Here is a 22,553-nt window from a genome sequence, read left to right on the forward strand (position 1 = left end):
CCCTTAGTACTTTTTAAATATGCATCCCATATACATCAGTGCATGTTATTGCAAACAGAAAAAAAGGTTTCTATTTGTACTGTAATTTTTTTCAAAAAGAATACTTTCTTTTGTCTGACATCTCCAATTCCTCTTATTTTCCCCTAAAATGACCTGTCATACAGAGACCACTTCCTAATTCATTCAATTCGCAGTAAATAAGATCAAGTCCTGCCATGCGTTTTTACTCCTTGAAAATCCTGTTTCACCCAGAAAAATGTCACATTACGGGAGTAAAATGCAATTATTTGGTTGTGAATTGTCTGAGAAGTTGTGTTAGTCTAAGTTTAAAAAAGAGGCAATGTGAGTTATATAACAACCACGATCTCTTTCGGTCGACTACACAGAATAAGCAGCAAAACAAAACTCTTTCACACGCACACATACACTTCCCCTATCCATTTCTCTGCATTATTTCACTCTGTTTAAAATTGCCACCCGCTTGCATCTTGCCAAGCCTGAATTGATTTTTTCGGCATTCAAAGCCTTTCACCCCTCTGAGTCTCTGTTGTGCCAGCACACAATGTAGTTTGCATATGACTAATCATCTGCCGTGTTTATATGTAATCTCATATCATTTCAGACCACGTCCCCTGTTTCGTATCTTCCTCTCTCGCCTCCTGGCTGTATCGCTCTTGTGAAACTCAAACCAAATCTACCTTTGCTCAAAACACATGCAAATGTGGAAGAAAGAAAGGGACTCTTGCAATCGTTTGTAAGCCTACCTAAAGTGCATGTTGGCGGTGTTCTCAGTGGTTCTCAACTGGTGGGTCGTGACCAAAACAAGCATCAGATCTATTGCAACAATGCTATGCAAATAATTAAATGCAAATTACCATAAAAATAAGTATGCTTTTAAAGGTGAGAAGGATCGCTCTTTTTATGTGCTGTATTTTGAATATTCGGCCCAGTGTTTGTTCCAATCTGGTAAATCCCTCTCCTGATGTTGTTTATCGGTTTACAAAACCGCTTGGGCTGGTTTACCATAAAAATGTAGCATCATGATGAGTTACACTCAATGTCTAATGTAAAATCTGAAGCAAAACCAATTGAGAACTGCTGCGGAATATAGAACAGCCCTTTTTTACTGCAGTTTTATTGATGCAGAGATATTAAGTATCAGACCTTTTAGTAGGCGAAGATGAGATGGATAACAAATCTTCTTTTGTGTTGACTGTTGTCTTTGGGTTTAAACATAATTGTTTTGAATCCTCCAGGGCAGTGACTTGTAAATTCGGAGATGCTGCTGTGCTCCCGTGATGCTCTATTCTCACTGCATTATTAGCAATATAAATCTACAAAGAGGTGAAAAGGCATGACATTCTCAGCCCTGTCCACATAGTAATGCAGAAACATCACACGGGTTATTAAGAAGTGTAAGGGCGAGTGGCAGGAAACAGGCTACTTTGAAGGCTTATCTAGCAGCATTTCAGTCTTACTTAGGCCACGTTCACACAGCAACAGAATATGGTTGTCAGTCCTGTATTAGAGTCCTTAATACAACCGCATTCTATAACTGAACTCACACCCATACATTTTCAGGACGATCTGTGTGAACGGAACCGTACTGTCTGTCACGTGTGTGTATGCGAGAGAGCCTCTCTACAACTGCACAAACGCGTGTTTACCATGTGTTGCGGGTTTTCGTGTGTGGTTTCGCTTTCGGTAACTTATAGCGACGGAGATACTCTAGCTCCGGTCGGTTAATGAAGATCTGACGGACGAACTTTCGGCTTGTTTGGACTCTTGTCGTATCAAAAGTGATACTTAGTTTTATGGACGTCGCCATATTGGATATGACTTTGGTCACTGTCACTGATATGGTTATACTGGTAGGGAATAGGGGCTTGACTCCAGTTTTACGTTCAGTATTCGAGATGGTATGGAAAGTTGCTAACAGGATGTTTCAAGACTCACATCTGTAAGGAAATGTGGTTGTCAATATAGACAAAATTAAATTTACCCAATTTACTTTCTTAATAAATGTCTCTGATTTATTGTGCATGATTCATCATTGCATGTTATTCATACAAAGAAAAATATTACTTTTCATAATATTTCAACTCTGAAATGACTGTTGTAAATCTCATGGCCCTGTGGGGAAAATATAAAAATAATTAATTCCTGTGATAACAATTGAATTTTTAGCAGTCATTACTCCACTCATCAGTGTCACATGACATCCTGTTTTCTCAATATGCAAAATAGTGATTTGTGTTACTCAACAAAACACCATCCTGTCCAAAAGCTAATTCTTTAATGAAACCACTGACCTTGTTCTCCTTGTGTTCCTCCTCCAGATTTTTCATATGACGTATGACCTGGCGAGTGCTGTGGTAAGAATCTTTAATCTGATTGGCATGATGTTGTTGCTGTGTCACTGGGACGGATGCCTGCAGTTCCTGGTGCCCCTCCTGCAAGACTTCCCTCCTGATTGCTGGGTGTCCTTAAACGGTATGGTTGTAAGTATTCAAAACTTTTCATTACTCTTTCTACTAGTTTGTAGAATTTTGTCATTTTTATTTTGGACCAAATACTGGATCAGGTCAAAATGATCATTTGATCAGAGGATAAGACACGATTTAGTGAAAGTGTTCTCTGAATGTTTAACTGCTCTTCATTAAGAAACTTGGTAATGACAGTAAATACATGTTGCATTCACATAGTGTCAGAATTACCGTAATTACGAGATGACATGTGAAATGTTCACATGACGGGACTTGCTCGTTTCTGTGGCAACTCTCACGGATCCAAGGGTGGCTTTGTTGCTTATGACAGCAAAATACTTAATCGTGACATAAATTCACCTCCTGCGAAATACAGAAGAACAAAGAAAGCACCTGGTTACACTGGTAATATTAAAATGGCATACTATGGTCGTTGGCAAACTAGTCTCTGTTGTCCATCTGCTGATTCTCTGATGCATACAAAACTGAAAAGCACTAATCATTAAATCATTTTTGAGGCACTTAGTAACAAATAAACGAGATATTTCACAAACAGAACTATATACACTATGTACACATTAATACCTCTATTCAGCAAGGATGCATTAAATATATCAAAAGCGACAGTAGAGAGATTTATAATACAAACGATTTCGGCTTCAAATAAATGCTGTTCTTTTGAACTTTCTATTCAATCAAAGAATCCTCCAACAATGTATCATGGTTTCCACAAAATTATTGAGCAGCACAACTGTCTTAATAATAAGAAATGTTTATTGAGCACCAAATCAGCATATTAGAATTATTTCTGAAGGATCATGTGGCACTAAAGACAGAAAACAATTCAGCTTTGCTATCACAGGAATAAATTATATTTTAATAAATGTGTAAAAATAATTTTTACAATATAACTTTTTTTTACTGTATTTTTAATCAAACAAATGCAGCCTTGGTGAGAATAAGACTTCTTTAAAAAATTAAAAATCATTAAAAACATAAAAAAATCTTACTGATCTCAAGTGCTTAGTTCATTTAGATAAACAAACATTCTGAACACAAAGTTTACACAAACTAGGGTGAATTGCTCGACATGTTGACAGACAGTCCTCTTCCTGTCTAAAGGCCTCGCTATACTTCAAGTGAAATCGTAGAATGAACTGGTGTGACGTCATTTCGAACTAAATCAGGCCAAAACGAAGTTCATTTTGTGTTTGATTCGGAAGTTCGAAACAGCTTGCCAAAGCTGGTAAACACCTTCGAACTACCATTGGTCCGTGGCGATATCATGTTTAATACTGCAGCGCTGCTTGCTATTAATCAATCTATTGAATAAAATGGCTTATAAATAAACGTGACATGACTTTACTGAAGTGCCGAATTGCAGAGCTCGTGCAAACATCCACATTGCAATGGTCAGATGCTTTCTTAACTACTGTTTTTTCACCGCTGTCATTTTTGTTGTGTTTATTTTGTTATTGAAAGGAAAGCATTCAGCATTAACATTTATCTAAACGCCGCTCTCAGCGGCTTGCGCGGCATCAGGATGTTTGCTAACAGTATACCGCCACTCGCGTATTTCAAACCTCTTTTTACCCCAAAACGAAGAACGAAAATTAACTTCGCTGTGAGTATATCAAATGCCTTAAGTGGGAGATTCTTGGCCAGAATAAGCTGTAATGTGCAATGGCAAAATCTTAAGACATTGTCATTGTCATGTCAAAGACTATTTAGCTAGCCATTAATGTTAAAGCCGCTGACATTTTGGTGCTTTTACATGACGACACAACAGTCAAATGGGAAAATTAAGTTTTTAACTTCAATTTGTCTGACCAAGTCATGAACGGACGTCTGAAACAACTAACACAACACGATAACATCAGTTAGTCAGAATATGTTCTAAATGAAACAACCATGAGCATATGAAAATATGGACTTGCACGTCCCATTGCTGTTAAAATCCGAGACACTGGGCAGAACATTTTATACTTGACCTTTATCAAACGAGAGCTGTTCAACTAATCAGGACAGATGGCTCGCTGTAGTTTTTCACCACACATCATGTTGGTGCTAAACGGATGTTAAAATGCCAAGACTGTTTTTTTTCTTCTCCCAGCTTTACGAATGAGTTCAACTCATATTCCAGGTCAAATAGCAGTGCTGGTAAAAGCATTAGGCTTTTTTTAGTAAGTCAGATTTCTCTGATTCCCACTTACAAAGATTATGCATTCACTTTGAAAGTGTGCGCAGAAATCAGCAGACGGCATGTGCAAATCTCTTTGCATATTCTTCTGAGCCTGTTAGCTTGGCATCACAATAGATAGCAGGCTTGGGTGATGGTGGTGCTCGGGTGATATGGCTGTTCATGGTTACGCAACCATATCCCCCCTCAAGTGCTACAGGGCTCAATCTAACTTTGAGGGGCTCTGTGTGATACTGTGGGGCCCTCGGCTCTGGAGGGCCTTACCGGGAATCATTGATATTTGTGTTTTGAAATGTTGTGAAACCTCTGGCTATATTGAACGTGACATTGTGACATATTAAAGTTAAAGCCTCAGCCATGTCTGCTTTCTCTTAGAAACATTTTACGTCAAACGCACTACTTGCCTCTTCAACCCAGACGAAATAGATGGAAAGTATGCATACGATAACACACACGAAAACAAGTCCTTTGTTATAGCTCTTATGCTTACAGGAAGTGACATAACTGTGCTACAACTATGTACTTTTAAAAAAATAAAATAATCTAAGCAAATTTCTCTCATCTTTGCACTCTGAGCTAAAGAAGAGGTCAAACGCTCATGGCGTTTGTACTGCTGTTGGATGCGATAGGAGGTTGAAATTCCCCCTTGTGGCTCTGATTTAAAATACTAGCCTCAGGTTCCTGTTTTGCTTTTTCATACAGAGAATAGGAATATACTGCAGTACACACACACACACACACACACACACACACACACACACACACACACACACAAGCTCTATTTCAAAACCTAGTGAACTGCCTATCTAGACAGCATTTTAAGAGACCATTTGAAGCCTGTTCCAAAAAGTATACATTCTTTTAGCTAGATTTGGTGTGCATCCTTCAGTTAAGTCTATCTCAGAATGCATTGCAATGAACTCGCCTTCTGGGAAGTTCCCACTTTTAAGGCTAGAAGTCATAAATGTGCATGCAAGAAAAAGAAAAAAAGGCTTCAGCAAAAACTGGTAGAAGTTGTATCACTAATGCAACAAAATGAAAAGCAAATGATGCGCATTAGGTGTTTAAGTGATGCTTATCTCTGTTTTATCCTTCTTGCGAAGCCACAGAAATTGATGTGTAATGTAATTTTATCACAAAAAACTGACTTCATTAACCAACTAAATGGCTAGTATTTTATGGCAAGCTTTACAGATATTCTTTATCAACAAAACACAGAAGGACCTATACATCAGAATGACGTACAGAACCATCCAAGAATTTCAGGTCGACATAATGCTCAACTTTCTATTTTAATACATTTTAAAATATAATTTATTCCTGTGATGGAGTCAGCAGCCATTACTCCAGTCTTCGGTGTCACATTATTAATGTACTTATTAAACTTATTATCTGCAATTAAATACAGTTGTGCTGCTGAATTTTTGTGGAAACCATGATACATTTTTTTTCCAGGATTCTTTGATGAATAGAAAGTTCAAAAGAACAGCATTTATTTGCAATAGATTGTTTTTGCAAGTCTTTACTCTTACTTTTGATATATTGAATCCTTGCTGAATAAAAGTTCATTTCTTTACCAAAAAAAAAAAAAAAAAATGAAGCAAATTCTATAAATCAATATTTACAATTAAAATATTCCAATTTCTGTGTCGCCAAATAGAGAATAATGACAGTTAAAGCTGTTTTCAAAATACAATCTTGCAAATACAATCATTCCGACATAACTTGAAGCCATAAATCGTCTCTTCTCCAAGGCCATTGCGGCTTCAGCAATCAAACATGCACATCCACCACGACTAATAATATTGTAAAACAGTCAATTTTACTAAGATTCATTCTCTTAAAATGAGCTTTTGTTATTGAGCCATCAATTTTGCAGGTTTTTTGATGCGGCATTTCCTCAGCGATGGGGTTTCTAAACTGATAGTGATGCACCACCTCCTGCTTTCTGTAAATTATATCAAGACTGCATCATTATTTTCCATCTGTCTCATTCCCCTGGGCTTTGTTCAGATAAATGCCACAACCAGAAATTCATAACAGAAACAAACAGAAAATCAAAAGGCAAGGGAAGCGTTTTGTTTTACTTTTCTGTACCATAAGACTCATCAAATTGTATGTACCTTCTTAGTCTAGGTGCATTATCTTCTCTCTCTCTCTCTTTCTCTCTCTCCTTCCCTGAGTGACTTTGTGTAACTTTGAATCAATGACCTCCCTGTTTACCTCTGCACCACTTTCTCCTCCCCAAAAAAATCAATGCAGATGAAAAATGAGCAAAGATTCCCGGTGCTGTCTTTTCCCTGTGCACGGATGGGGGTCCCAGAGGGAGGCGGTGGCCCTGCTGCTCAGTAATTCAGGGTTTAGACGGGCGAAGAGAAGAAGAAGATATAATGCCCTGGCGGGGGAGTGCTAATTGGGACATTGAGTCTGAGTAGACAGGAGGCGACACTGACTGTGTTACCGGCCAGGCTGTCGGGTTAATTTAGCCATCAGAGAAGTTAGCGTTGCAGGACTGTCTGGGGATCTCGACATGCCTCCCTTAGCAGGATCCAAACTAAGTGACTGTAACTTTAAACCGCTGTATAACTCACTTATTTGAAAGAGATAGTACAAGATGGGCCACATTCCAGACTTGTTGCATAATTTCAGGGCTGCCAACTCTCATGCATTTCAGGCTCTGTCTTACGCTCTCACGCTGCCTCACAGCAAATGAAAAAAGCCAACGTGCCGCACAGACCGTTTGGCGTATGACATCAAGAATCGCAAGAGCGATTCGAAAGCCACCGAAGATGTTCAGGTAGCATTGTGAAACGTAGTATTTGTGCATAAGATTCGAATCATATTGCAAGCTTATGAATCGAGATTGTGAAAAGTTTCTTGCACTAAAAACAGCCATGAATCACTAGTGTCACCAAATAGAGGATTTAAAAGATTATTTTTCAGGACATATCCATCGTTACTGTGGATGTCTGTAATGTTTATTGTCATTTATTGCAGGAAAAATTAGTGTCATGCATTATAGAACAATATTGCATGAATTTGAAAATCTTTTATCTAGTTGAACAAGTATTAAATCATGTATTAGGCAAGCTTCTAACCTACTTTTCAATACTAAAAAAGAGCCTCAAAAACTCAGTGGCCTCAAAACAGCAAGCATGGTCCCTGTGAGAAGTTGTGAAGCGCATCTTTCCATCGGTCACTGTCCACTCGATACTCTTGGTATCGATACTACAGGTGTGCCGTGGACCACAGAGAGAAGAGTCACAGGCTTTAACCACCCGGCCAATTCACACGGGATTACTTTTACCTGTGGTTATTTCTATTTCTAACATTTTATAGACGGTAAACGACACTATGAAAGTTTACCTTTAGGGAAGTTAGAATGTGCAGACCATTAAAAAGTCTGAAAAATTGTATAATTAAAAAATGTACATTATAAAAAATATTTATGGTAATAATTTTAAACACTTGCACCTTTAAATCTTCTGTATGTTGCGGACCTCCTGTTAAAGGGATAGTTCACCTAAAAATGAAAATTGTCATCATTTACTCACCCTCAAGTTGTTCCAAACCTGTATAAATTTCTTTGTTTTGCTAAACACAAAAGAAGATATTTTGAAGAATGTTGGTAACCAAACAGATCTCGGGCCCCATTGACTACCATAGTAGGAAAAATAAATACTATGGAAGTCAATGAGGCCTGAGATCTGCTTGGCTACAATTTTTCTTCCAAATATCCTTTATGTTCAGCAAAACAATGATACAGGTTTGAAACAATTTGAGAGTGAGTAAACGATGACATCATTTTTCTTCCTGGGTGAACTATCCCATTACTGTTTGAGAGTATGTCTAACAGTACAATAATTATTTTGTTCAAATGAGCAAAACAAATTGCTTTCCAAAATTTGCATTTAAGTAATTGATGCTCATGATGAGGACATTCAAAGCTAATTTATTCAAAGTAACACTGTAGATTTCCTCCCATAGAGTATAATGAATGATTATATAAACAAATTATAATATGCTTAGAGTTTATTTACTTGAGCTTTCACTATGTACTTACAAAGGATGTGAAAGGGTGATTATGAACCGGCGGCAGCAGCCAAACCAGCAGAGGTTTTGCGGGAAACACTGTCCATAAATCACGTTTCTAACATGAGCGCTCTGCGGAAACACACTGCAGAGAGGAAACATCAATAACTATAATTGTTTCCCACATAATAAATAATAAATGAGTTTTTAATCATATGATGTGTTGCAGGCAAAGTTCCTATGTGACTTGATCATGCATTTTGCATTACTGTCCGCACTACTTCAGCCAAACATTAATGAGATGCTTCATTTGATCTTCTGCACATAAAATAATCCACATCATCCCTCTGCCTCTGGATGCCTAGAATAAATAATTTGAATACAATTCAGGCAGTTCTATTTCTCTGAGATGTTCTCAGTGTGATCTACATCTCTCCCAGCAGACGCTGTGTGCTGCCACCTGATTGGTTCACGCTTCAATAGCTGGATAGTAACCAGACTTGTGTGGGTGAGAGAGAGGGGGGGGGGGGGGTATAAAAACATTTCCTACACACCTTTAGACAACACTCACCTCATGTAAAGGCAAAAGATTGGCGTAGTAGTGACACTAAAAGCCCACTGGCCTCTCCAAGTGAATTTTAATTAGGTCTGGTTTTGTATTATTAATCTTCCGTTTTATTGGCTGTGGTCGTATTTTTCTCATTTAAACCATTACTTCAAATGCCATTCTTAACTGTAAGGGCATTCTGTATGTTACCGTTGCACTAAATCATGACTATTGCCTCTGCTATAAATAACCTGATGCAAAACAACACACTCACAATCACACACCCCAAAGGGCTTTCTGCGTGTCTGTGGATTGGATGGTTTGTTTAGGTGTGAAAGGTGACGTAACTGAGCTGGTATATGGGTAGGTTTATCTGTTTGAGTAACAGGCAACTGGTGCTTCACTGTAATCATCAGACCTAGTAACACCCCGTAAAAGCCCCCACAGACTTGAATAGAGTGCACCGGTCCAGTTCGGGAAGTAAGTATCCCATTTACTTTCCCCATAGAGAAATAGATTTTTAGCAATAATGTATAAACCTTTCAAGACAGACTTACCACAGCTCACAAAGAAGTCACTTTCAAATCAAGCAACTTTCTCTTTTGGTCAAAGCGACAAATCAATGTAACCAGCTTGAACCAGTTGCGAAATCAGAATGGAGAAATCTTTCGCCCTCATTCGAATTTCAAGTCGTGTCATGTGGATTCCTATTGAAATGACTGGATTTCGGCCGCAAAGATACACTAAACAATGATAAATGTGATCACACTTAAGACAGTCACTTATTTTGGTCCTGAATGAATCAGTGTTTTGAGTGAATCTGTTGAGCAAATGATTCAGTGACTCTTCAAAAAGTGTAGTTTCAGATTCAAATATTTCCTTAGCAACACTTCAGCAAGTAGTTAATATTTTCAAATATGTTTTTTTTTTTCACGTCGACGAATTGTTGACAAACTCTTGTATTCCAATTCATCTTGGAGCCTGTGGAGAAAATAAATGGAAAAAAGCGGAAACAAAGACAGCTATAAAAAGTGAACAGTCACTATTGCTTTCAGCCACACAGAAACAGATTCAGAAAAACATTCGCATACACACTCATATATACTGTATATCTACACATTGATATTCTGTTCTGTATGCACAAGCACGCAGAAGGAAACTCATCTGACCCATCTAAAGAGAACAAGACTCTATAATATGCATTAAATCCAGTAATGTCATGCAGCCCACAACTTCCTTAAGCCCTTTATCTTCTGCATATGGCTCTTGATCTTCTGTAATGCTGAATTAAGAATAATATCATTACTGTACTCTCTAAATGACCCCTGTTTTCTGGAAACACTTTGAAACTTCTGGTCAGTTAAAGCGATAAGGCGTAGAGAAGCAGAAATATGGATGCGTGTGTCCTTTTTGTAAGTGTGTGTGTGTGTGTTTTAGGAAAAGACTGAGCCTCATTTGAATTTTTATTGCACAGTAGCTCATCAGAGGAGAAAAGCCCAGTAGAACAAAGGTGATTTCCAGCTTATTTATAATAAGAAGCGCTACTACCTGACTCATTATCTTCCTGCTTAAACTTCTCACCCACAAAAATGCATGGCATAATACACTGTAAGATCCAACGGTATCCTCTTGTATTCTCAGTCAAGTTTTTGCCCTAAATGCATGTAAAAGGCCCCATGTCCATTGGAAAAAAAGAGGTGGCTTTGCTGGTAGGCTTGGATAGAGGGCGCTGTTTTTCTACTTGCCTTTTTATGGTTCTAGTGGAGATTAAAGCAAAGCTATGTTGGGAATAGCATACTACTTGCTATTTCTACAGTATGTACACTGTGCACAGTTATGCAAATTGTGTGTAATCAATATCTTGAAATGCTACAACTAAGCAACTTGAGCACACTGCATAAAATACCATATCCCACAATACAATGCAGTAATATCAGCTGTTGGATAAAATATGCGCTGCGTACGAATATGACTACTTCCATACGGTACAATGCGTTCGAATTTAATAGTGGTCATAAAACAGTAGGCGAAAAGTACCCTGATGACCTATTACTTCCGGGCGAGATTCTGAAGTGCACATTCGATGGACACTTTACAATCCCATGAGGCCACAGGAGAGGATTTATGAATGGTAGAAGTGATGTAACGTCACATGGTAATGACAACATTGCAAATGTAAATATAGAACATAGTTTTTAATGGTTGCAAAGTAAGTACCAAATGTAGTACCTACTATATACAGTATGCGATTTTGGACGCAACATTCCTTTTTGACTCATTATTTGATCTGAGGTTTTTACACAAAAATTGGATATGCAAAATACCTGCTATAATTTCCAATGTTTGCTGGAAATGAAATATGCAACTTAATCATGTGACAACACTACTGTTCATCCATTATTGTTGCATACTACTTTGTTTCCAATGGTATATGCATTCTGTGAGTAATATGCTAGTATTTCATTTCGAACAAAGACTGCAATTCCCAAGGCAATTTTAATGAGACTATCATAACAAGGAGTCATTTTGCGAGAGATTATGAGAGTAGATAACATTGCAAAAAGCCAAATTAGAAGGAGCAAGTCATCACTAATCCTCTCAGGTTAATAAAAAGTAAATAGTCCCGAATAAAATGAAAAACTTAGCTTTGTCTTTCTGGCACATACTCAAGGCACAAAGGCAGACCAGAATATGACAAGCCAGATGTTTGGAAACATATTTCTCCTTTTTCTTAAGCACGATTACGATTAAACTGTTTTGAGAGTTGATCAACTCCCTGACTGTATTATAGCAACAGAAAATGTGATTTGGTCAGTAAACAATATAATTATTTTGGCTTGGACTTTCTGGATAGGATATACAGTATTATTGGTTTATGTTAAGCTCCATCAACAGTATCTGTGTCGATTACAGCAATTAACAGTTTACTCGTAGCCTGGAAATCCAGACCTAAATCTAAAAGATTAATGGTCTGGCGTCGACTAATGAAAATCGCCCAGCTCGAGGGGCGGCACCAAGCATGCATTTGAAAATCTCACTGCACGCAATTGGATAACACTACGACCAATCACAACAATAAACCCCATACACGTAGCTACCAGCGGAGCTAACTGGTAGATTATACTCTTACCGTATCCGATCGGCAAAACAGCAAAAACGCCCTTCTTGGAAAGGAACGATTCGAGCGGTGTCTTCTGTTCCTGTTTTAAATAAAAAGCCAAGTCTAACTCGTTCATTGTAGCGGCCAAAGCCGTTTCAAACAACTGGTGTTCATCCATAGCCATCTTGCAATGTTTACTAATGACTTCGACGTCACAGCGCTGTCGTCATCTGTTTAGCTCGCCTCTGGCCCGCCTATATCAGATAACCCAATGTGATTGGTGCAGCTCAGATCGAGGGGTATATTTAATGAGCATCATTACTTGACACCAGAGTAACTCGCTGAGCAAATTCAACTTGTGCTCTCACGAGAACTCTGGATTTCCAGGGTAGTTTACTCGTACATCGACTTGAAAAAAACAGCAAAAAATTATTTGACTGAAATATACAGCATTTCAAAACATAAATGTTTTTCTCTATACTTTTACATTTTCACTGTAAGTGCATGATTGTCAACTGAGAAAGAGTTAAAACTATTTTCTGTGGTAATTGAACGCCTGATGCTGTTGATCAAGCTTAACTTTATTTAATGTCTTTAACTTTGATTTCGATCAGTTTTGTTGCATCTCCTGAGATGTGCCACATCAATAGTTGACGCTTTTATTGAATAAAGTCTCCTTGTTATAGTAATTAATTACCAGATGTAATAGATAATACAGGGATTTGTTTGGGAGCCTGTAAAAGATTGCTTTCAATTCTCAAGGGGCCTGTTGAGACGAATGCTTGGCCTTTCGTTTTATCTCACATGTCACTTTAGATAGCTCAGCTGACATCCATCAGGAGAAACACTGAGGGAAGAGGAGAGAAAAGGTGAGAGAAGAAGAAAAACAGATAGAAAGATGGGTAGAGGGAGATAGATAGATAGAAGCAGAAGCAGAAACCAGAAGATAAAAAGAGAGCGAGAGCTGCTTGCTGACAACGAGCCCAGGAAACAATTCATTGCTGAACGGACACACATGCATCACAGTTTTCACAAATTAGAGATTGTGGTCTTGTACTAAACAAAACTCACTTTCCCTATTGTAAAAGAAAATACATAAATAAATACATGCATAGTCAGATCAAATAAAGATATAAAAAATGAGTTTTAATTAGAAACGCAGACGTGCAGTGCCACAGTATGACAGGAGATCTTTAGCAAATTTATTTTCAGCAAAGTAAAAATAATTTTTGGTTTTATTTAAATCATTATCATTACATTTTACCTGCAGATTTCTAGCACTACTAATACCATGATAAGCTCTATTTAATGACTTTTCAATATGCAAATGAAATTTAAAAAAATAAAAGGAAATGGGTAACACTTTACAATAAGGTTCCATTTGTTAACATTAGTTAACTGCATTTGTTACCAATATTAATATGACATGGCAAACTAACAATGAACAATACTTATAAAGCATTTATTAATCTTTGTTAATGTTAATTTGAGCATTTACTAATGTATCATTAAAATCAAGAGTTGTATCTGTTAATATTATTTAATGGACCTGAGCTGACATGAACTAACAATGAACAGAAATACTGCAACAAATGAACTAGACGCGCCACACGCTGGTGATGCCTGGTGGTTAAAACAGTGTAAATGCAACAAAATAAAAACACCAAACCAATTGCAAATGTTTAATTGAAAGTGTAATCTGATAAATGTAATTAACAGATCATCCAATACCAGAGTTACTCTATTAAATTGTAGGGCTTGTTCTAAAGAGATACTGGTAATTCAGGACAATAGGATTTTTACTATTATACAAATGTGTCATTAAAAATGTCAACAACTGTATTAAAAAAAAACATATAGACACTGGTTTGCGGGTTTACCTACATCAGCACCCCTTAGTGGTGAACCACTGAAATTTTGAAACGTTCCGAACCATTATAGCCCCTTTCACACAGAGATTCCGAAAAATACACGGATAAAGTGACCCGGGATTTGACCCGGGTTTGTTTGATTTTGGTTCATTCACACTGCCACTGAACACGGCAATGTTACTAGGTCCCCAACCCGGCATCGATGCCGGCATCAATCCCGGGTCATGTTTGCGTTCACACAGAAGGCGTTCTGGCAATTTCCCGGCAATTTGCCGGGATCATCGCGCTGTGTGAAAGGGGCTTATGCATAACAAAGCCTTGTTTCCTCAAATTGTTTCACAGTTTGATACACGCTCCGTGTTTTGAATACGCCCATCACTAGTTCCGTCACTGTTCTACACTTTCCATGTTTAAATAAACATTTGGAAGGTTAATAAAATGACAATGCATTGTCAGATGCAAACGCCTCCTCAGGTGGAGGTGCTTTATATGAGCCTCTTATTACCCTTTTCTGACACTCTCGGCCTGGTAACGTAGTGTGTGATTAGCTGGAATGGCTGAATTGGATTGAATTTCAATTACTGCATGTCTGGTCACGTCTGAGAGAGTCACAGCTGGGTGAGGGGAGCGGCCCGCTCGTTCAGTATCACAGGACGGCCACGGCTCTGATATGCTGGAGAAAGAACTTCAGATGTTTGGGACAGTAGTTTGACGGCTATTGTTAAACAGGTTAATGGATTTTCCACACGAAGACATGGACAAATTTGTGAAAGGAGAATGTGTAAATGTGTCAACAGTGCTGGAGCCACTAGCTAAACATAGCAGCAATATCTTAGCTACATTTTTCAGTAGCGTCAATAAATAGTGTAGCTTTTCCATTAATGGGCTATTTTTATTTCAAATGAATGTGTAGCATGACAAAACACTGTACTGTGTACACAGCTATATATATATATATAGCTAATCAGGAAAAGTTGTTTATATCCCCTTGTAACATTTTTACACCACTAAACCATGGTAAAATCACAGTAACATACTGCTTCTCGTAGCTTATTTCTATTTAATATTTCTAATTAATATAGCTAAGTTTATAGCTAAGTCTAATTAATACAGCTAAGCGTATTGTAAATAGCTAATGCAGCTAGCTACTTTGTTAGTAAATCGTTATAAGCTAAGAAATTATTTTAAATAGCTTCCCAACAGTGTGTGTGTGTGTGTGTGTAAAACCATGTGCATGTACACACGTTTTAGTGGCGTATGTTGGATTATTCACGTGTGCACACACAAGTGTCTCGTGTGACTATTATGAGGATTAGCTGAGCAATATGATCTGAGCAAGACACACACAAACACCTGATGCTTAGTTCCTTTCGCTCGCTGTTTCCCTCTGAGATAAGCTACTTTACGTTGTGCAGTCTGTGACACCTTCTGTAACACACACACTACAACATACACAAAGATTATCAGCCAATCAACACATTTCCCAAGTGGGCTCTTCTAATCATCAGCAGACCACTTAAGGATCCACAGCTATCAAATACGCCGGTATAGAGTGTTAGTTAAAACAGTGTCTCAGTGTGGAGGTTGAGAGGTTGTAGGCGTTCATGGAGTGAGTCTGATTGGGACGGGACGGATCCCTTCTCTTGAACGCCTGGTCATCAGAAACTACACCGGGAAGCTCCTTTGGGTTTTACACACATAATCACAAGAATAAAATAGAGAAAACATACATTTACAAACCAGATTTGTGTAATCATTTAATTATTAATTAAAGCGTTTTACAGCCTAATATGCTTACATTTTTTTAATCACTCATTTTTGTAAGGACTCTGGCAGACAATAAAACAGAAAAAAATATCCCATAGACTTAAGAGAGACCTATGCCATATCTAAGGATTGGACAAGAATAAAACTCGGTTTTGACCATTCATAAACCCCTATCAACCACCTAGCATTGCCCTATCAACCACTCAGAACATCCTAGTAACCACATAGAAACACCCTAGCAATGCTGTAGCAACCACCTCCCAGAACACCCTATCAACCACCTAGCAAAAACTCAGAACATCCTAGCAACCACATAGCAACACCCTAGCAAAACTACCCAGAAACCCCTATCAACCACCTAGCATTGGCCTATTAACCACCCAGAACATCCTAGCAACCACATAGCAACACCCTAGCAAAACTACCCAGAAACCCCTATCAACCACCTAGCATTGGCCTATTAACCACCCAGAACATCCTAGGAACCACATAGCAACACCCTAGCAAAATTACCCAGAAACCCCTATCAACCACCTAGCAACACATTAGCAATGCCCTACAACTCAGAACACCCTAGCAAGCACATAGCAACACCTTAGCAATGCTGTAGCAACCACCACCCAGAACACCCTATCAAACACCTAGCAACCACTTAGAACATCATAGCAACACCCTAGCAAAATTACCCAGAGACACCTAGCAACCACCTAACGACATATAAGCAACACCCTAGCAACAACTCAGAACACCCTAGCAACCACATAGCAACACCCTAGCATTGCTGTAGCAACCACCTCCCAGAACACCCTATCAACGACCAAGCAACCATTTGGAACATCATTGCAACGACATGCTTGCAACCCAACCTAGCAATGCCCTAGCAACCACCCAGACCAATATAGCAACCCCATAGACAACACACCAGAAAACACGTTAGTAACAAACAAGCCCTGGCAACCACAGACTTTTTTTTTAGCAAATGTAATATGATGTAAATTGACAACAGTTTCTGATGTGATTCATGCAGCGCAAAATGCTATAGGGAATATCTAATATGATGCCACCCCCCACCCCCCACCCCCTCACCCCCTCATCCCCTCACCCCCCAATGATGCCATAATTTTTCCACCAGTCTTCAAAAGAAATAACCAAGCATCATGGCGTTAATAGGTGACTCAGTACTGGAGCTAATACACCCATAGACAGAGAAGGCACATCAGGAGTATTTTATTCGAGTTCTCCTGACACACGCAGGCAAACACTCTCAGCAGAACTAGCGTGTGTGATACGTCCCGGCTTGCGTTTGAGAGCCCCGTGGGTTGGCAGGCAGCGGTGCGCAGGTTTAAGAGCGGTTCAACAAGCTTTTGTCGGCTTCCTCAGCACTTTTTCCTCTTCAAAAAGAGCAGGAAGAGATTTAAGCAGTCAGCAATTCCAATCCAGACTCCATCCATGAACACAGAACTGTCACATCCCTCTGAGTTACAAGCACAAGGAGCTGAGGCCATCGGGAAATTATATGTGTATTGTTTTAGTCAGTGTTCTCAGCAAACACATCAACTAATGTCTGCGAGTAATGCTGACAGCGGCCAGTGACAGAGCAAACTGAAAATAGCTTCTGGACATAAAATAAGTCAGAGAAGCAAATTTGTCAGACATAAACAGAGCATTGTTAAATTTGGTATGACCTCCTTCCCAACAATATCCAATGCTGATTACATTACATAAAAGATGACAAAAAGACCAAAAAAAAAAACTTTTTTCCCTTTAGCATCTTGTTTTCATGAGCTGCTGTATTGATTCTGAGCAGGGTCTGTCATTGCAGTACAGTTTGTCTCTTTCTATTCGCACAGTTCTCAATTAAAATCAGCTGCGCTAATAGCCTGTGAGAGGACTGAAAGTGTCCTTCCTCTTTTCTCTTGTCCGGCATCAGGGATCCACAGAGCCGTACATCAACTGACGGCAGCTAATGGAAGTAATCCAAGTTGATTAGCAGACACCAAAGCCATCACTTGTTTTCACACCCCATTGCAAATGACACAGAGACAAAAAAAAAGAAAAGAAGATGGTGTATAGCAGGGGTCTTTTGTCAAAGGGTGATAAAACAGAGACCAAAACCAAAATTAGCAAAATGGCAATTTATACTATTTAAAATATATATGTTACCGGCAAAGTGTGAAATCCCGGTATTGTATAGAATGCCTAGGCAATGTATAGAATTCCTGATGTTTTTTGCAAAAAATACATTACCTAATTCTATACATTACCTAGGCATTCTATACAATACCGGGATTTCACACTTTGCCGGTAACATATATATAATAATAATAATAATAACAACACACATATTTATGTGTGTGTGTGTGTGGTATTATCATTTTATTTTAGGCTACTAGGCTATATATGGATGGATGGATTACAACACATAACAAAGAACAGTGAATACAAAGAGAGAGAGAGAAAGAGGAAGGAGAGATGCATGGAGAGAGATAGTTTGCCATGCATGAAGGTTAAGTTGGCAGGACACTCTATGGAGATTCACTGATACTAGCACAGTTTTTTTTTTTTTTGCCTGCAAGCCCGCATGTTAAATTCACTCCACCTGCTTCTCTATCACTGACTGTCTTTCCTTCTTGTGTCATCTTCTCATGTCTGTCTCTTTCGCTCTCTTAGAACGACTCCTGGGGAAAGCAGTACTCTTACGCCCTATTTAAGGCCATGAGTCACATGTTGTGTATCGGGTACGGAGCCAGGGCGCCTGTCAGCATGTCTGACCTTTGGATCACCATGCTCAGTATGATTGTGGGCGCCACCTGTTACGCCATGTTTGTGGGCCACGCCACAGCCCTCATCCAGTCTCTGGACTCGTCCCGACGACAGTACCAAGAGAAGGTAAGCGCAACCTCATCCGTTTCATTCACCTAGCTGCTTTGTTTGCAGGTATTCACGCGTTATTTTGATATTTACACCACCGTGCCTTCATTGGACGGGCATGTGATCTTACAACACCATGACAGAGTAGCAATCTGTGTCATCATCATGTATCACATTATGAGCTCATCAATCTTTCAAGAATGACTTCAATATTGATCTGACGTCAAAGAAATTCTATCTCTGCTACATAGGTAGAAGGCTGCATGTGTCAGACAACATGTACAGGTTCAGGGCTGGAATCTACAGGTCGAGAATTATGTGTTTGGATAAGCAAAAATTAGTCACTTTGTATCACTGCAACTCTATATATTACAAAATGATGATGATGATACTATTTATTATTTATTATTATTATTATATTTTTAATAATATTATTTAAATAACCCCAAATTGATTATTATTAATTACTAATTAATATTATTTATTATTAAAACATATGAATATGATTTATTATGATTATTTAAAAAAAGTAATTCTTATTCTTCTTAATAATAATAATACTTTTTGAATAATCCAAAATGTATTATTATTAATCACTGATTCATATGATGTATTATTAAAACATATTGATTATGATTTATTATGATTATTTAAAAAAAAGGTAAATTCATTCTTCTTAATAATAATAATAATAATAATAATAATAGTAAAAATAATATTTTTAACAATGAAGAAAGTTAAATATTATTAATACATATTCTTGATTATTCAGAAATATTATGGTTATGATTAAGTATTATTAAGATGATGTTATTATTATTATGGTTAAGAATAATTAATTGTCTCAATTATTAAATATTAAAATAATTCTTTAATAATAATAATAATAATAATAATTAAATATTATTAATTAGTATTCAAAATTCATACTTTTGATTATTCTAAAATATTATGATTATGATTAAGTGACGTTATTATTAAGTTGAAGAATTTATTATGTTAACTATTTAAAAACAATTAATTTAATTATTATTATTATTATTCTCACAAATAAAGTCTGGCATAATTGCAATTGACTCAGATTGCAATTAACTGCAATTTAGATCAGTAAAAATGTATATTATAAAATTATATATATATATATATATATATATATAATTTTACTATATTTATTTATTTATTTTAACAGCTGATTCTACAGTACAGAAACAAGACGTTACACAGTTTGTAAACAAATACCTCTTAAAAACATGTTCTTTCCACACATCCTGCTCTTTATTTTCTCATAACACCATGTTTCTTCGTCAGTCTCGCGTGTAAACAGCATATACCTCTAGCAGTACCAGCACAGACATCTACAGCGGTGTGTAATTCTCACCTGCACAGGTTTTTGGACGAGTGCGATCGCTGCTTGACACTGTTCTGCTGTTCTCTGACCTCAGTTGTACAGTCTTATTTACTGTGATACTTAAGTCATCAACTCAGAGATGCCACAGCGTATTGATTCCACTTCCTCTAAACAGCATGCAGCTTCCTCCCTAAGATACCATGAGAAGAGGGATTGTCAGATTATCCCTCATTCTAGCATTCTGTCTTTTAGTGCTTGTTGTACCGGTAGTGAATCATTATATCCTCATGCTTTCAAAGAGGATTTATCCCAAGTGAAAGACAAAAACACTCTCTCTGGGCCAAAGCATGTGCAAGAGGAGCCAGAGCTGCTTTGTCCCATGGGGGGAGGTTTTTTTCTTCTGGGACCTCAACGAGCCAGGTTAATCTCACAACGTCATGCCAACATGAGCCATCAGCTTCACCATTTAATACCATTACAGAGGATGAATGGAAAGACGATATGGGAATGGAGAGAATGGGATTGTGCTCCAGGGAGATGGCACAGACTAAATGAAAAATAATTATGTTGAATAGGCAACACTGTCAGAGAAAGATTGTACCTTTAGAGGTGTAACAGCTTGTTTCTAATAATATTTCACAATATTGGTGTTTTTTTCTGTATTTTCGACCAAATAAATGCATTCTTGGTGAGCATAAGAGACTTCTTTCAGGAACATTAAAAAAAGCCCCCAAACTTTTGAATGGTAGCGTAGCTCTAACTCTGTAACTTACTGTTTATAATAAAATTCCTCATTTGTGTCTATTTCAATTTCTCATAAATAATTTAACACCTGAGACAAAGTTGATACTTAAAAGAGACACAACTGAAACTCAATTAAGTCACCTGAGCTCATTTATATGCAGGCACAATGTCTGTTTGTCTTCAAAAAGAATTTCATGCATTTAAGTTTAAATTTCTTCATCATGTGTACTATAAGCTGCCTTAGGAAATAAACTGTGTGCTAAATGTCGTCAATGACGTCAATATACATCCCAACATAGGATCCAACTACTATCCAGAGACGATGACAGGCTCAGTTTCACTCTAGCTCATTTGTGGCCGCTGTTTAAAATATCATCTAGGAGTTTTCTTGCATTTATAAAGTTGCATTTTCTCATTACAGCCAGCCCTTACATCTTATTGATTGACAAAGCCATTTAGCTGAAACCTTTTAGTGGAACAAAGTGTGGGATTTCCAAGCTAATGAGATTCCTTTACTCTGGAAAACAGGGTGCTGCACACATCCATGGGCCATGCGTACCATCAATTTCCCTGTCATGGCTGCTGTGCACGGGCTTATCTGAGTTGCACACGGAGCTGGTGTCACCTTCACTGCGACAATGACACAGCGGTCTGAAACAGACAAAAGGCCTCTATGAATTTTACATCTCTGCCTGTCCCAGCACGGACTCTTATCTTCAATTTAAATATGATTTTTTGACCTTGCCGTGGCCGTGTAGCGTTTGACACAAAGAGCATGTTACACACTTCACTTAGAATCGCAATGTCACCGCTGTGGTTTAATCCCGCCATAATGCCAATTAAAATCTGGCTCCATTGCAAATGGATATTAGATACAGCTCCCCTGCCCAGAGATCTGCAAAATACATTCATATCGAACTGGCTTCTCAGTGGTCACTATATATAAACAGCAGAGGTCAAATGACAAAGCCAATGTCACTGGCCTATACTGCCGAGAACAACAGCGTCGCTGGTCACCAGCATACAGTAGGACTTATTTTGGATACTGGTGTGCTAGTGTCCCAACCAGGCTGTTTAACTAGCTTAACAGCGAAAGCACAGCACGCTTATTAAAGTGGCATGGCTAAAAACATTAAAAATTTACAAAATAATAAAACTTTTTTTTTTAAATACGTATATATGAAAAAATCTACATACTACCATGACTTATTAGTCCAGTCATTTTATGAAAAAAGGTTGAAAAAATTGCAACAGAAGCAAACTCAACTGATTTTGTATCCTCAATATGTCCTGAGTAAGGAAAAAAACCCCCGAAGAATCCCATTAGGGGAAAGTTTCAAAAAAGACCCAAATATAGCCTATTCATACGCCTATTCATTCTTTTTCTTACGTGAATAGGGTAAAAATTTTAACCTTTAGATATCACCATGAAAATTACTGAGTTGATTACTTACATCAAGACAAACAAAAAATGTATTACAAGTTTTTTAAATTGTTTGTGAACATGGACAAACGGTGCATAATCTAATTACGTATGTGCTAATTTGCATGTCTTGTTGAATCTTGTTGACAAATAACAGTAAAATA

General features: G+C 37.8%; 1 protein-coding gene across 2 annotated transcripts in view; it reads left to right on the plus strand.

The window, feature by feature from the left end:
• hcn1 (hyperpolarization activated cyclic nucleotide-gated potassium channel 1) overlaps positions 1–22,553 on the plus strand; it is a 100,793-nt gene that overhangs the window by 46,430 nt on the left and 31,810 nt on the right. For both annotated transcript variants that reach the window (XM_084137768.1, XM_084137767.1), the window contains exons 3-4: positions 2,340–2,501; positions 18,674–18,892. In XM_084137768.1, coding sequence (XP_083993894.1) covers positions 2,340–2,501; positions 18,674–18,892 — 381 coding nt within the window. The remainder of the gene's footprint in view (positions 1–2,339; positions 2,502–18,673; positions 18,893–22,553) is intronic.

Source organism: Abramis brama (assembly GCF_963993115.1).
Source record: "Abramis brama genome assembly, chromosome: 15".
In the NCBI taxonomy this organism is placed as follows: domain Eukaryota; kingdom Metazoa; phylum Chordata; class Actinopteri; order Cypriniformes; family Leuciscidae; genus Abramis; species Abramis brama.